General features: G+C 37.8%; 1 protein-coding gene across 2 annotated transcripts in view; it reads right to left on the bottom strand.

Annotated features, from left to right (window-relative positions):
- Positions 1–14635, bottom strand: part of LOC123702510 — a 66397-nt gene that overhangs the window by 42441 nt on the left and 9321 nt on the right. For both annotated transcript variants that reach the window (XM_045650287.1, XM_045650288.1), the window contains exon 3: positions 890–972. In XM_045650287.1, coding sequence (XP_045506243.1) covers positions 890–972 — 83 coding nt within the window. The remainder of the gene's footprint in view (positions 1–889; positions 973–14635) is intronic.

Below are 14635 nucleotides of genomic sequence, written 5' to 3'. Positions count from 1 at the left end.
CCTCCACTCAAGCGACAGCCCAAGCCAAGGTTCGAGATCCCCGTGGCGGGGGGACGCCCTTGCGCATGTCGCTACCAGGGTGAACCTTCAGTTCACCCCCGCGTCCGCGTTAAAATGTAGTAGCCCTTCTGGCTAACATTGAGAATCACCACACAAAAAAAAACCGGGCGAACTCCGTTTCGCAACCAAAGACACCTTTTCTTTGCTATAAAACTCACGGAATCCGAGTCTCGGATTCCGAGACCTTTCCAACGAATGCAAAACCGTGGAAATCGGTTCGTGCATTCTGGAGTTATAGCATCAGGAAGGAAAACCTGACTTATTTTTATATAGTAACTAAAAGGTTTAGTGAGGTTACAAACACAACATTCGATCTTGATTATTATCAGTACACAAACGCACGATTAGACGTCAAAGTGAGATGGCATGATTTCAGTATCGTGAGCGAAAAAGAAACTGATGTAAAATTAAGCTAATTAGCCACATTTGTATGATGTGTCACATTCAGAGTGCTACACATTTTTACTTATAATATAACCTAGCTATCCGCCCGCGGCTTCGCCCGCGTTTTGAAAGAAAAACCCGCATAGTTCCCGTTCCCGTGGGATTTCCGGGATGAAACTTATCCTATGTGTTAATCCAAGTTACCCTATATATGTGTGCTAAATTTCATTGTAATCGGTTCAGTAGTATTTGCGTGAAAGAGTAACAAACACACACACACATCCTCACAAACTTTCGCGTTTATAATATTAGAAGGATCATTTCAATGATAAATCATACATTTCAGTACATTTGGTGACTTACGAATACTGTAACAAAATAACTTTGGGACCTTCTTAAAAATATCTATGTCCTAAAAATCTAAAATAAATATATTTCTTATTACCTGCTATTGGCGGCAACGGAGTGGTCAAAAGTCTGTGGATGAGAATCGAAGCTGTACTCCAGAAAGAAGATATGCACCAGCGTCTAAAAAAGATAATAATAGATATACATCTTCTTAATAGTTATATAAAAAGTACGTGTCACTTTGTTTGTCCGCGATTGACTCCAAAACTACTGAACCAATTATAAATCTTATTTGCACCCCGTCATCCGTGTGTAGTTTGATCTTGTATCTTGAAATATTACATCTCGCAAACTTATTTTATTGCAAATTATTATTCTTTTATTTCACAATCACAATTAACAGTCACAAATATCTGTTATAACAAACTTGATAAAAACCATCCTATTACATACTAGCGGTCCGCCACGGCTTCGCCCGTGGTACATGTTTACGTTTTCTCTACATAAGATCCATCCTCGTACTTCAAGAAATATAATAAAAAAAGAATTATCGAAATCAGTTCAGCTGTTCTCGAGTTATGCGCTTACCAACACATTTTGCGATTCATTTTTCTAAATAAGATTATTATGGCGACATCTGGTGACTGGATTCAGTAAGTATGGAATAGATGGCGATAATTACTATTATTAAACCCTTACGTTTGACCATTGATGATGGCAAGATTCAAAGATACCAAAGTCGTCGCCTTAATCGTCGTCGTCCATGACGTGACGGTATTGCCATGACGCGACCTTGTAAATTTACTCTAAACGCGCCAAAATAAGTTTCACATCAAAACATCCCGACCGGGTATAAAAAAATAAAAAAATATTCTGTGTGCACTTTTTGAACGGTTTCTATTTTACTAAATCGCATTTTTTTACTTAGCTGGTAATCACAAACAAACAAAAATAAAAAAAGAACTTTATACAACGATTACCTAATACCTATCGTTTATATAGCATACATATTATAAATAGTTATATTTGGATTTACAATATAATCACAAATTGCTTCTTCCCTCTACAAATTATAGCTGCAATCAGTTCCAATTTGCGACCAACTATCGAGTTGCTATACAAGCCACGATTGGAGATGGAGAGATATGACGTGATTTAAATCGGTTAAAATTTACAACAAACTTTCGCATTTATAATATACTAGCGGTCCGCCCCGGCTTCGCCCGTGGTACATATTAACGTTTTCTCTACATAAGAACCATCCTCGTACTTCAAGGAATATAATAAAAAAAGAATTATCGAAATCGGTTCAGCCGTTCTCGAGTTATGGAATTACAACGAAAAGTGGCATTGATTTATATATATATAGATTTAATAATACTAATATTATAAATGCGAAAGTTTGTGAGGATGGATGGATTTATCATGTATGGATGTTTGTTTCTCTTTTACGCAAATACTACTGAACCAATGACAATGGTATATAGGTAGCTGAAGACCAAGAGGCGCCGTCCTAATTGGCCAACGCACGCGCGATCTAACGATGCGATTTCATCGTGCGATGTAACTGCTCGTATGATTAGAAAACATAATATTATGTCCTAATTCAGGTCGCACGATCATGGTGATGCGATTTCATCGTGCGATGAAACTAGTCTACGACGTCTACGACGAGTTGATCGTACAATGGCCGATGCGCGAGAAAAGGTATTAGGACATTCAGAAGTGAGCAGTGTGTTTGATCGCATGGCCGTGCGATCGAGCGATGCGATGATGATCGTACGATTGAAAACAGACAATTTGGACGCGCGAACTGATCGCACGTGCAATGGCCAATTAGGACGGCGCCTAAGCTTTTTACTTGCCTTTAATTGGTCAAACCGTTCTCGAGTTTTACGCTTGCATTGCAACACATTTGACGATTCATTTATGTTACATATTTTTATTATGTAGAAGACAATTTTAACTTGTCGAATGTATATTTCATCACGATACGTGCAGTGTAACGCACATGAGTATAGTTAGAAGTCAGTATCGCAAGAATTGGAAGGTCAAATTTCGGCTCTAGGACCATCCTAGCTTTATAACTATAAATTAAAGAAATACTGTCCTGTGTCAGGGGGCGTCCATAAATTAGGTACTAGTCTAAAAAGTATAAAAGATGGAGTATGTACATTATTTGACGTAATTCTATAAAACGGCCTCTATCAGGGCAATGTATTTAGCCGTTAGCGTTCTCTGTATATCATGTGCATACATACCTAGTAGGAATATATGCATGCAACCTACACATACCGAATAAATTAGGGGAACGGACAAGAAATCATATTTTTTTGACTTGTTATGTATTTTGTAGTTAGTAAGTGGTTGATTTTTTAAATTTCTTACATCTTTGAAATGATGAGGAGAAAAAAAAATTGTGTTGCGACTTTTAAACATTAAAATAATATACCCATTTAAGAGTTTGGTACCTATTTATCGACTATAGCAGCTTCAAATCAAAAATATTGTAACGTGTTTTAAGCAATGACTGATATGGGTCATACCTTCCTTCAAATACAGTGTAGGTGTGTCGGTATCTATGGTAAATTACAATGTTCAACGGTATAGTTAAACAGTCATATATGCAGTGGCGGCAGGCTGAGTAGGCTGGAGCCTAGGGCGGCAAATTTAGTTCATAAATTATTATTTCTTTTTACAAATTAAAAAAAAAATATTATACACACACATAATACGAATTTCGAAAATTGGAGAGAAATATATAATAATAAATATAATATAATGATAAATAAATATAATATTTAACAAATATCGAAATATTCTCATATACAGTGCTAATTAACAAATATTTCAACATCTGTGCATGAACAATTCCTAAACGCTTTACTAATTATACATTAATGATTATGAACTTTTAGAATATCGCGATTCGATATTATAATCGAAATTTAGTAATTTTTACATATTATATTCTTCACTGATAACTGCTACAATTTTTTCTCCGTGTACCTAATAATAATTATGAGATCTGCTTACCCAATTCAATCGATATAATATCGATGGTCTAATAAAATTACTGACCAAAATTGACAAATTTTTATTAAATAAAAAACTAGTTCAATCTTAATATATGTATATAAATCTCGTGTCACAATGTTTGTCCTCAATGGACTCCTAAACCACTTAACCGATTATAATAAAATTTGCACACCATGTGCAGTTCGATCCAACTTGAGAGATAGGATAGTTTAAATTTCAAATCGTTTTAGAGAAAGCGGGCGAAGCCGCGGGCGGTAAGCTAGTATCTTATAGAGATCCTATTAATCAAATAACTGATAGTTGAACGACTGTGACTTGACAATAAAAAAATTCCCTCCACAAAATATGAAGTGAGACAATTTGTTTATTAGAAAATTGATACATCTATGTATACCATGTTCTTTGGCAAATAAATTAATTTGAATTTGAATTTGAATTTACATTTTAATAGTTAATTATTTTATTTGCAGTAAGAAAAAGTTTGGAAAATCCAAATGAGCAGGCCTCAAGCGCTCATGTCGTACACGAATTATTTAAATTAAATGTCAATCAGTAGATTTGATAACTTTTCGCAAAGCCAACTTTTTCAGAAAATGCCAATCGGAATGAATTAATTATAATAAGATAAAACAATACTCAGCTGCAATTTTTTATTCAACAGCTTCTCTCCAGTTAAACAAGTATATTAAAAAAAAATTGAAATGAAAAAAATATTTTTTCGAAAGTTATCATGTTCACAGTGAAGACGATCATCCAAAATCCATACGATATGGCATTAAAATTATTTCCTTTTAAATAAAAATTCGAAAAAATAATTTTTATAAGCTCAGCGACCATTTTTTTTTCCGATAAGTTGCTTTTTAAATAATATTCATGTACATCATATTAATTGTTAGGTACTAACATCGGATTTCGATTTTTATAGGCAAGAGTAGAGCATACCTACTACGCGCTTCGCACGTATTGTAACGCCAGAACAAACGACACAAGTGTAGTTTTAAGACATACCTTACCTTACTTTAAAAGTGGTATACGATTGAGATATTTTTTCCTTAAAATAATGTTTTTTGATAATTCTTTGCTGTAAAAATAATCAAGGATCTAACACGGTACCATAGTTCTCAATAATAATAACTAGGTATATGGTAAAAGTTGACGTAACGAGGATGATGGAGCACAAATTATAAAGTAGAAATTTTATTGATAGAAAATTGATATGATTGTGGACTAGGATATCAAAATTTAGAGGCGGCAAAAATTGAATAGCCTACGGGCGGCAAAAATTGAATAGCCTACGGGCGGCAAAAATTGAATAGCCTACGGGCGGCAAATCTATAAATCCGCCACTGCATAATATATGTGTTGGCGCGCGCGGGCAAGGAAGAAATTGGGCACTGACGCTTTAGATGACCGTTTTATATGGGCGAAAACTTGGATAATTTATTTTGTTGTGGCTTTGGAAAAAAATGCATGTGGCGTGTGGAGATTAGTACCACCATATTATACCTAGCAACAGGAAAAATATATTTTTTATGATGTTGTAACTTTAAATTTATGGTTTTCGCGAATGTTGGGTTGTAGAATAAAAACGCCTTCGTCACACTGGTGGGCTGTTTGAGATCAATTGGCTCGCTGATCGTCTCTTCAAAAAATGTAAGCGATCGACTGACAACTAACCGACTGAAAGGGAGGTTGTCAGGCGGTAGATTATAAATAACATGAACCTTGTCTATGGAAATGTACTATGTATGATTTTAAAATTTGTAACACGAATCTATTTCTTTTTTCCTCGGAGAGTCTCTGCAAAGGAATTATTTTTATATAGTTTATCCATACTATTATCTCACATATAAATATTACACTATCTCAAAAGAACTAGGATAGTGCATTCAAAAATTCATTCTTTCTTTCTTTCTTTAATAAAACATAAATGCCGCATACAAACACAAAATTCTATATGGTAACGCCAATATAATTAAAATAGTAAATGTAGAAATTAAATGTTTATTATTTGTGGTGTATTCCTTCATCCTTCCCTACATACGAGCACAACCAATCATCGCGCGCTATTTAGCGCTCGTCACGTGACCTACCTATGTCACGAACGACAGCCAGTAGTTCTCTCCGATCTTTCGCGAGGATCGGGACTCACCGCCGGAGAGCTTCCACGAGGCTCTCTAGATCATCAGGCATTGTGCTTTTGTAACACCACCGGGGTATCCCGTGCCCCGGCCCTTGGTCGCGCTCACCGCCGCGTGTGTGTTTGTGTGGAGTGTTGGACTGGACCCGTTCTTGCCCGCCGCGAGCTGGAGGACCCTGACCGCGTGGCGGCGGCGTGTGTTCTGGACGCTACTCCCTCTGACGAGGTATGTGCCGTGTGTTCCCGTCTTTCCCCTCTTTGCTAACACCACGTTGATCTAAATACAGTCCACTTTATATCGAGAATATATTTACGTATATTTTTTATATTGGCGCGACCATTTGATTGGTACCTTCGACCCGGATAAGGACCATAGAGTGGTACCTTCGATCCGGATAATAACCATTGTTAGTCCTTACGAATCGTACATTACCTGATGATTCCACCGCCCTTATTAGGATACTCATTGTGTAGGCCCTAATAAGCGTATTAGTAGTATCTTCAATGCGAAATACTATTTAATTTACCGCGTAGAACGACAATGCGTCTTCTACTATTCATATAAAATATATTTTAAACCCGCCCTTATTAGGATACTCATTGTAGGCCCTAATAAGTGATTTAATAGTACATTCATTGTGAAATAACTATAACCGCATAGATCGACATTGCGTCATCTATTATTTTCCGCTTAAAATATATTTTATTCCGCCCGTGACATTAAGTTACGCGTATATTATTATTAAAATAGTTAATTAAAACTATATTCATATCGTTTATCCGCAGTTATAACGCTAAAATCATTATAAATCGAACATATTTCATCATATTTATCTACGGTCTACCCGCACTCGAAATTTATCGAGTACCTACATTCCGCGATCCGCTGTTATAATCCGACCATATTGTAATTGCATAGTGCATACTCGGTTCTTATTACGCTTGCGTCACTGACCTACTTTATTTGGTCGTATTACTTGTTATTGTAACTTTTATTGTAACATTCTCTGTTTGAATATTTACTTTTGTTATTAAAAATGCCGCCTAAGAAAATGACTAAGTTAGCTGATAGTGACGCTTCGGATGTTAATGATTCGGAAGATATAAACGATTCGCAGTTATCCATGTTGTTAGCTAAACGCGAAGTTATATTCGAAATGGTGCAAAGAATTTATGATTTGTCTTTGAACGTTCATAACAACGCTGCGCTTATGGAAAGTTTCCTTGACGAGTCCGCGCAGATAGAATCATTACGCGATGATTATAAGCAATGTTTAGATGAATATAATATTCGTTTGTTATCATTAATTCCCGCCGCGAAACCTGATTATAAAAGCCTCGTTGCATTCGAGTCTTTATATAGCAGGATTAAAAGAATTAAATCGCAATATTCGCAACCAAGTCCGTCACACGGAGATATTGATAATTTGCATAAAAATAGGCCTAAATTACCGCCTATCGAATTAGTACCATTTTCGGGTGATATTCGCTCATTTCCGCTGTTTCTTTCGAATTTTGAATCAATTGTTCATAACAATCCCGGCCTTACAGATGCCGAGCGCTTATATTATTTACTAGGTAAATTAACGGGGAAGGCCACAACTGTTATAGCTGGTATAACCCCCTCCGCTGAAAATTATAATTTAATATTACAAACTTTAAAAGATAAATATGATGATAAACGTATGTTAGTTTCCGCGTATTTAAATCAAATGTTTGATTTTAAACCTTTGCATTGTGCGTCCGCAACAAACTTTGATTTATTTACAGATAACTTTATTAGCGCAGTGCGCGCCTTACAAAATATAAAGTTAGATAATATTACAGATTTAATGATTGTTCATATCGCGCTGAAGAAGTTAGACTCAGATACTGTTCGCGCTTTCGAGACTGAGTTTGGTAGTGAAATGCCTACTTTTGATAACTTAGTTCAATTTATTCAAACTCGTGCGAAGGTATTAGAACGCATTCATCCTTCCACAAATTCGGGAATAAATAAACCGCCTCGAAAGAATAATAATTATAACCGCAGTTCAAATAATACTTCTTCCGCTCCGCCTAAGACGTATCAGTCTTACGTAACAACAGCTGATTCCGCTTATAGTTGTCTTTGTAAAAATATTACGCATCAACATTTATATAAATGTTCGAGTTTTCATAAAATGAGTCCGCAGGAACGTTTGAAATACGTAAAGGATAGAAACGCGTGTATAAATTGCCTCAGTATAAAACATCGAGTTTCTAGTTGCTCGTCTTATTCTAATTGTCGCGTTTGTAAATTAAAACATCATACAATGTTACATTTGAAACGCGAATCTTCCATACCCGCGCCTGCGTCTCACCCCCCGCCGCGCAGCTCCCCGCCGTTGCCTGCGCCGACGCCGCCCGCGCCGTCGGGCGAGTGCCGCTATGATATTGCGCTATGCACCGCTAGCTATACAGCTGATACAGATAACGCATTTCTATGCAACCCGCCCGCGAATAAACAACATACTATTTTGTTATCAACCGCTGAAGTCGTAGCTTATAATTGTAAAGGTGAACGGCTTATTATTCGCGCGCTTTTAGATTCCGCTTCGCAAAGTCACTTCATTACGAATGAATGTTGTGAACGCTTAGGTATTAAACCGCAGAAAACCGAACGTACTATTATTAAGGGGTTCGGTGGTTCAGAAAAAATTATAGATAGTAATTCCGTAAATATAAAATTTTATTCGCGTCTTGACAACAACATATCTTTTAATATTTCACCGCTAGTTGTTGATCATGTTACGGATTTATTACCGACCGCTGTTGTAGACACTACTGTCTTATCGCATATTTCGCATTTACCGCTCGCAGATGAGAGTTTTGGTACGCCAAATAAAATCGATTTATTAATCGGTGCTTCTCTGTTCCCTCATCTGCTTCTCCCCGACGTAGTTCATGCAGCTCGTGACTCGTCGGCGCCCGCTGCATTGCGCACGGTGTTAGGCTATGTAATAATGGGTTCAGTACCCACCATACCTAACATACATAAACCGCCCTTGACGTGTTGTCACGTTCAAGAGACCGCCGCTATTGACTCATTAGTCAGGCGTTTCTGGGAGCTCGAGGAGCTTCCTACCGCACCGCCCGTTCAACATCCCGATGATGTTGAATGTGAAGAATATTATAAATCAACTACAACCCGCGACCCCGTGAGTGGCAGATATATCGTTTCGCTCCCATTTAAGGATGATTTCTACACTCTCGGTGACTCATTTAATATTGCCCGCAAACGTTTCATGTGCCTTGAAAGAAAGCTACAGGCTTCACCTAAATTAAGGTTGGCATATGATGACGTCATAAAAGATTATCTAACGAAGAATTATATTTCACCCGCGCCTCCGTATGATCCGCGTGACCCTACACCTATTTATATTATACCGCATCACGCTGTTCTGCGCGAGGATAAATCGTCGACTAAGCTGCGCATGGTTTTAGATGCTAGCATGCCAACTTCTGGAAGCCAGCGTTCATTGAATGACCTTCTGCATGTTGGGCCGAATTTACAAGGCAATTTGTTTACAATAATTTTAGGTTTTCGTCTCCACGCGATTGCCATGACCGCCGATTGCCGCCAACAATTTCTGCAGATATTCGTGCGTGAGTTTGATCGTCGTTTTCAATGTTTTTTATATCGTTTCAGCCCGCAGGATCCGCTACTTCTTTATCAATTTAGTCGAGTTTGCTTCGGCATCAAGTCTAGTCCTTATCATGCACTGCGCACGGTAAGACAGCTCGTAGAAGATGACGGCGCGAAATATCCGCTCGCGAGTAGCATTGCGTTTTCCTCGTTGTATATGGATGATATCGCCTTCTCTATTCCCACGGAGTGTGAAGCAGTTTTCGCGTCGCAGCAGCTCATCGATTTGTTTAAGGGAGCTCAGTGGGATCTAGTTAAATGGAATAGTAATAGTAAAAATGTGATAGATAATCTTCCCGCTTCGCACAAACTTTTACCCTCCGCGGTGGAGTTTGATAAGACCGTGCAACATAAATTACTTGGTCTGCATTGGTCTACTGTTGATGATTGTTTTTATTTTAAAATTACTGCACCCGCCGATGTGACGTGCATTAAGCGCTCCATCTTGTCAATTACCGCCCGTCTGTGGGACATGATGGGCTTCGTTGCTCCCACAGTCGCGTATAACATCCCATCAGATAACTACTACCATGTTTCTGGTATTGAAAATCCCGCTGACGTTCTTTCGCGTGGCATTACGCCACAAAATCTCGTCTCGCACCCTCTGTGGTTCCATGGACCCCAGTGGGCTCGTTCGGATCCATCTGATTGGCCTCATAAGAGTCTCAATGGTGAGTCTATTGCAGACATTCCCGAACGAAAATTATTAGCGCACACTGTGTGCCCGCCTATAAAGCATTGCGCTTTATACGATACCGCCCTTCGCGTCTCGTCGCGTCGTGTATTTTATATTTATAGGTTCCTTATATTATTACCCCGCCGCGGTGTTATGATGACCGCAGAGGAACCTAATTTCGCTGTAAATAAAATTATTCCCGCCCTGCAAAATAAATATTTTGCAGAGGAGTATTCTAATATACTCTATTATAAATTTTATTTGCAGGCTTTCAATCACTTGAAGCCTTTTACTCGCAACAGACTTATCCTCATTGGACGTCTAAGCGATACCGCCCTGGAATATGCACATAAGCATCCAGCGATATTACCGCACAATGATCACATAATTATCATGATCATTGATTATTATCATATTAAATATATGTATAGTATTATAACGAATTTGTTTCGTGTTATTTTAATTACCGCGCTCTTATTAGCATTACCCGCGCCGCAAGTCAAATCTGATCACGTCAGTTTGCTTGATAGGCATTCGCTACTGGACAAGTTAGTTCAGTCGTTTTGGAAACGTTGGAGAATGGAATACTTACACGGTCTGCAGGTTAGGCAGAAATGGAATACGCCTTCCACACCTATTACTCCAGGAACGGTCGTGGTTGTGATAAATGATAATGCACCGCCCCTAACCTGGCCTTTAGCCGTCGTAGAGAAAGTACATCCTTCAAAGGACGACGTCGCGCGCGTTTGTACAGTTAGAACCGCCAAGGGAGCTTACCTTCGCCCGGTCGTTCGTTTATGTCCGCTTCCAAGACAATAGTTATATCGCATTAATATATTACCGCAGTTAGTTAAGTTTAATTTTAAGTTTTTGCACCGCTTTCGATATAATTTCTTAGTTATAAATACCGCCGTGACTTTAGGAATTTTTTATACCCCGCTCGCATTACGCGATCCTAGAGTCATAGAATTTGTTAGTTATATTTTCCGCCGTGACTTTAGGAATCTTTTATACCTACCCCGCTCGCTTTACGCGATCCTACAGTCATAAAATTTGTTAGTTATATTATTTTCCGCCGTGACTTTTAGGATTTTTTATTATCCCGCTCGCATTATGCGCTCCTGGAGCCATAGAATTTGTTACTTATATTACCGCCGTGGCTCTTAGGACTTTATTAACCCGCGCGCATTATGCGATCCTAGAGTCATAGTTTTTCGCTGTATCTTATGATTGGTTTTAAATGGTGACCCATTTAGGGCGGGTGGATATGGTAACGCCAATATAATTAAAATAGTAAATGTAGAAATTAAATGTTTATTATTTGTGGTGTATTCCTTCATCCTTCCCTACATACGAGCACAACCAATCATCGCGCGCTATTTAGCGCTCGTCACGTGACCTACCTATGTCACGAACGACAGCCAGTAGTTCTCTCCGATCTTTCGCGAGGATCGGGACTCACCGCCGGAGAGCTTCCACGAGGCTCTCTAGATCATCAGGCATTGTGCTTTTGTAACACCCCCGGGGCATCCCGTGCCCCGGCCCTTGGTCGCGCTCACCGCCGCGTGTGTGTTTGTGTGGAGTGTTGGACTGGACCCGTTCTTGCCCGCCGCGAGCTGGAGGACCCTGACCGCGTGGCAGCGACGTGTGTTCTGGACGCTACTCCCTCCGACGAGGTATGTGCCGTGTGTTCCCGTCTTTCCCCTCTTTGCTAACACCACGTTGATCTAAATACAGTCCACTTTATATCGAGAATATACTTACTTATATTTTTTTATATTGGCGCGACCACTATATACGTATCGAGAAAAACACTTCGATAGCGCGATCTAAAAAATGTTCAACGACATCTAGTAATAAATTATAGTCTACACTGTTACTACATCACATATTAATATAAAGAGAGGTTTTTAATATGTTCTGTGATCACGCCTTAACTACTGAACCAATTTGCATGAAATTTGGTATAGAGATATTTTGATACCCGAGAAAGGACTTAGGCTACTTTTTACCCCGGGACATAGGATTAAGGTTTTATCCCGGAAATCCCACGGGACTATTATGACTTATGTGATAACTTGTATTATGCATGATTCATTTAGATTTACATTATTGCTATGTACTTATCTTTATTTATAGTAGTGATTATTTTATCTACTTACACGTGGTAATATTAATATATTATCTATATTATACGGCCGAATACTGAAACGCCATTAACTAATGCTCTAAGATAATATAGATTATATAGTTATAAATTAATATTTTTACTAAAACTAAAAAACGTCTTTAAATCAACACATAACAGGCAATATAACACTACATTCCATATACAAATCCCGTTCCTGTGGGATTTCCGGGATAAAAAGCCTAGCCCATGTCTTATTCTGGGTCTTCAGCTCCTAACATAGCTTATTTCGTTGTAATCAGTTCAGTAGTATTTGGGTGAGAGTAACAAACATCCATCCATCCATACATCTTTACTAGTGATGCAACGAATACTACTATTACGAATACGAATACGAATACGAATATCAAACCTACTATTCGGCGAATACGAATACGAATACGAATATCAAACCTACTATTCGGCGAATACGAATACGAATACGAATATCTCGCCTTGTTATTAAAAGACTTATTTATTTAATGAATGTTTACTCTTCTAATAATTAAAATTTACAATAGGCAAATTTTTATTTAAAAACATAAAATTCGTAGATTTTCTGGTTTTAGGCGATTTTTTTTTTTCAGTCTGGATATTTCCAGCCGTTGAAAAAAGTCTTTCCGAAGCGACTGTACTGGCTACTGGCTTCAGTGAAAAATATTTTTTTGCGAGTTTTTTATGACTTGGAAAATGGACATCTTCTCGCCAAAAGGCCATTGGATCAGCAGCCTCTGCACACGTCATATTTTTACGAGCGATTTTTAAATCTGTAGTAAATAGAGTTGCGTACAAAAATATTCGTTTTTAAATAATCGTATATTCGCCGAATACGAATATTCGGAAATGTCTACTATTCGGCGAATACGAATATTCGTATTCGTTGCATCACTAATCTTTACTAATATTATAAAGCTGAAGAGTTTGTTTATAACTCGGGAACTACTGGTCCGATATGAAAAATTATTTCGGTGTTAGATAGCCAATTTACTGAGGAAGTACATATATATTATCATCACGCTACGACCAATAGGAGAGGAACCACGTTGGTGAAACCTTAGAGCTCAGCTAGTTTATACTATATGACCAGACCCCTATGTTGTATAATTTGCGAATATTTTCGCACAGGTAAGGGGTTTGAAACTTTTTGTATGGACGCTGACATATCGACCCGCCGCCATTTTTATTTTTTTTCAAAATCGCGGCGCACGATTAAAGTGGTATGTATGGATAGAGGACACATAGACGAAAAAAAAAATGTCTCATAACATAGTACCCTAAAGCGTCACATTACCGAGATATTTGGAGGTAAATATTCACTTATGAGTACGACAAACACTAAAAATAGACTTATTACGTGTCTATATGCATAATATTATCTCCAAATAATCACTCCCAGGTAGATTATTATAATTACAGGAAGAAAGTAGGTATTCATTACATTACTTACATTTTATGTAATGTATGTATGTTTTTATGTAATGAATCTACCTACTTTCTTCCAATAAACTGTTATTTACCTCCAAATATCTCGGTAATGTGACGCTTTAGTGTACTATGTTATTAGACATTTTTTGTTTGTCTATGTATCCTCTATCCATACATACCACTTTAATCGTGCGCCGCGATTTCGAAAAAAAATCAAAATGGCGGCGGGTTTGATATGCCAGAAAGTTTCAATGCCCTTTATAACAATTATAGCATTAGGTACTGAATACTATGTCGAATGTGGAATATCAATTAAATACACAATGGAATATTTCTTCTTGGGTAAATTATTAATCTCGTAGAGAGTTAACCAACTTAGAAATGAATCATACTATGGTCTATACTCTATGCGTATACTGGCGTATACCTCTCATACCCACGGCTCATACTTAGGTCACACCCCGGACACTCCATACAAAATTATCGTTTTGACAGTCACACTGTAGAGACTGCAAATGTGTGTGTTAACGCTTTATGGTTGACACATTTTTGACTAGCGTAAAAAAAAAATTCGCGTTTTTCTGATGAAATACATCCGTAAACAGCACAATATCTAACCATTTTCTACGAAAAACGATAATCACAAATCCAAAATAATAAAATTACTATAAGTCAATTTGATTAATGTTGTCAATCTTCGTTGCGTATCGTCCTTGCCGAAAAATACGG

The sequence above is a fragment of the Colias croceus genome, chromosome 23, assembly GCF_905220415.1.
Source record: "Colias croceus chromosome 23, ilColCroc2.1".
Classification (NCBI taxonomy): Eukaryota; Metazoa; Arthropoda; class Insecta; order Lepidoptera; family Pieridae; genus Colias; species Colias croceus.
Note: the sequence above shows the minus strand (reverse complement) of the source record. Positions and strands in the feature narration are given on the sequence as shown.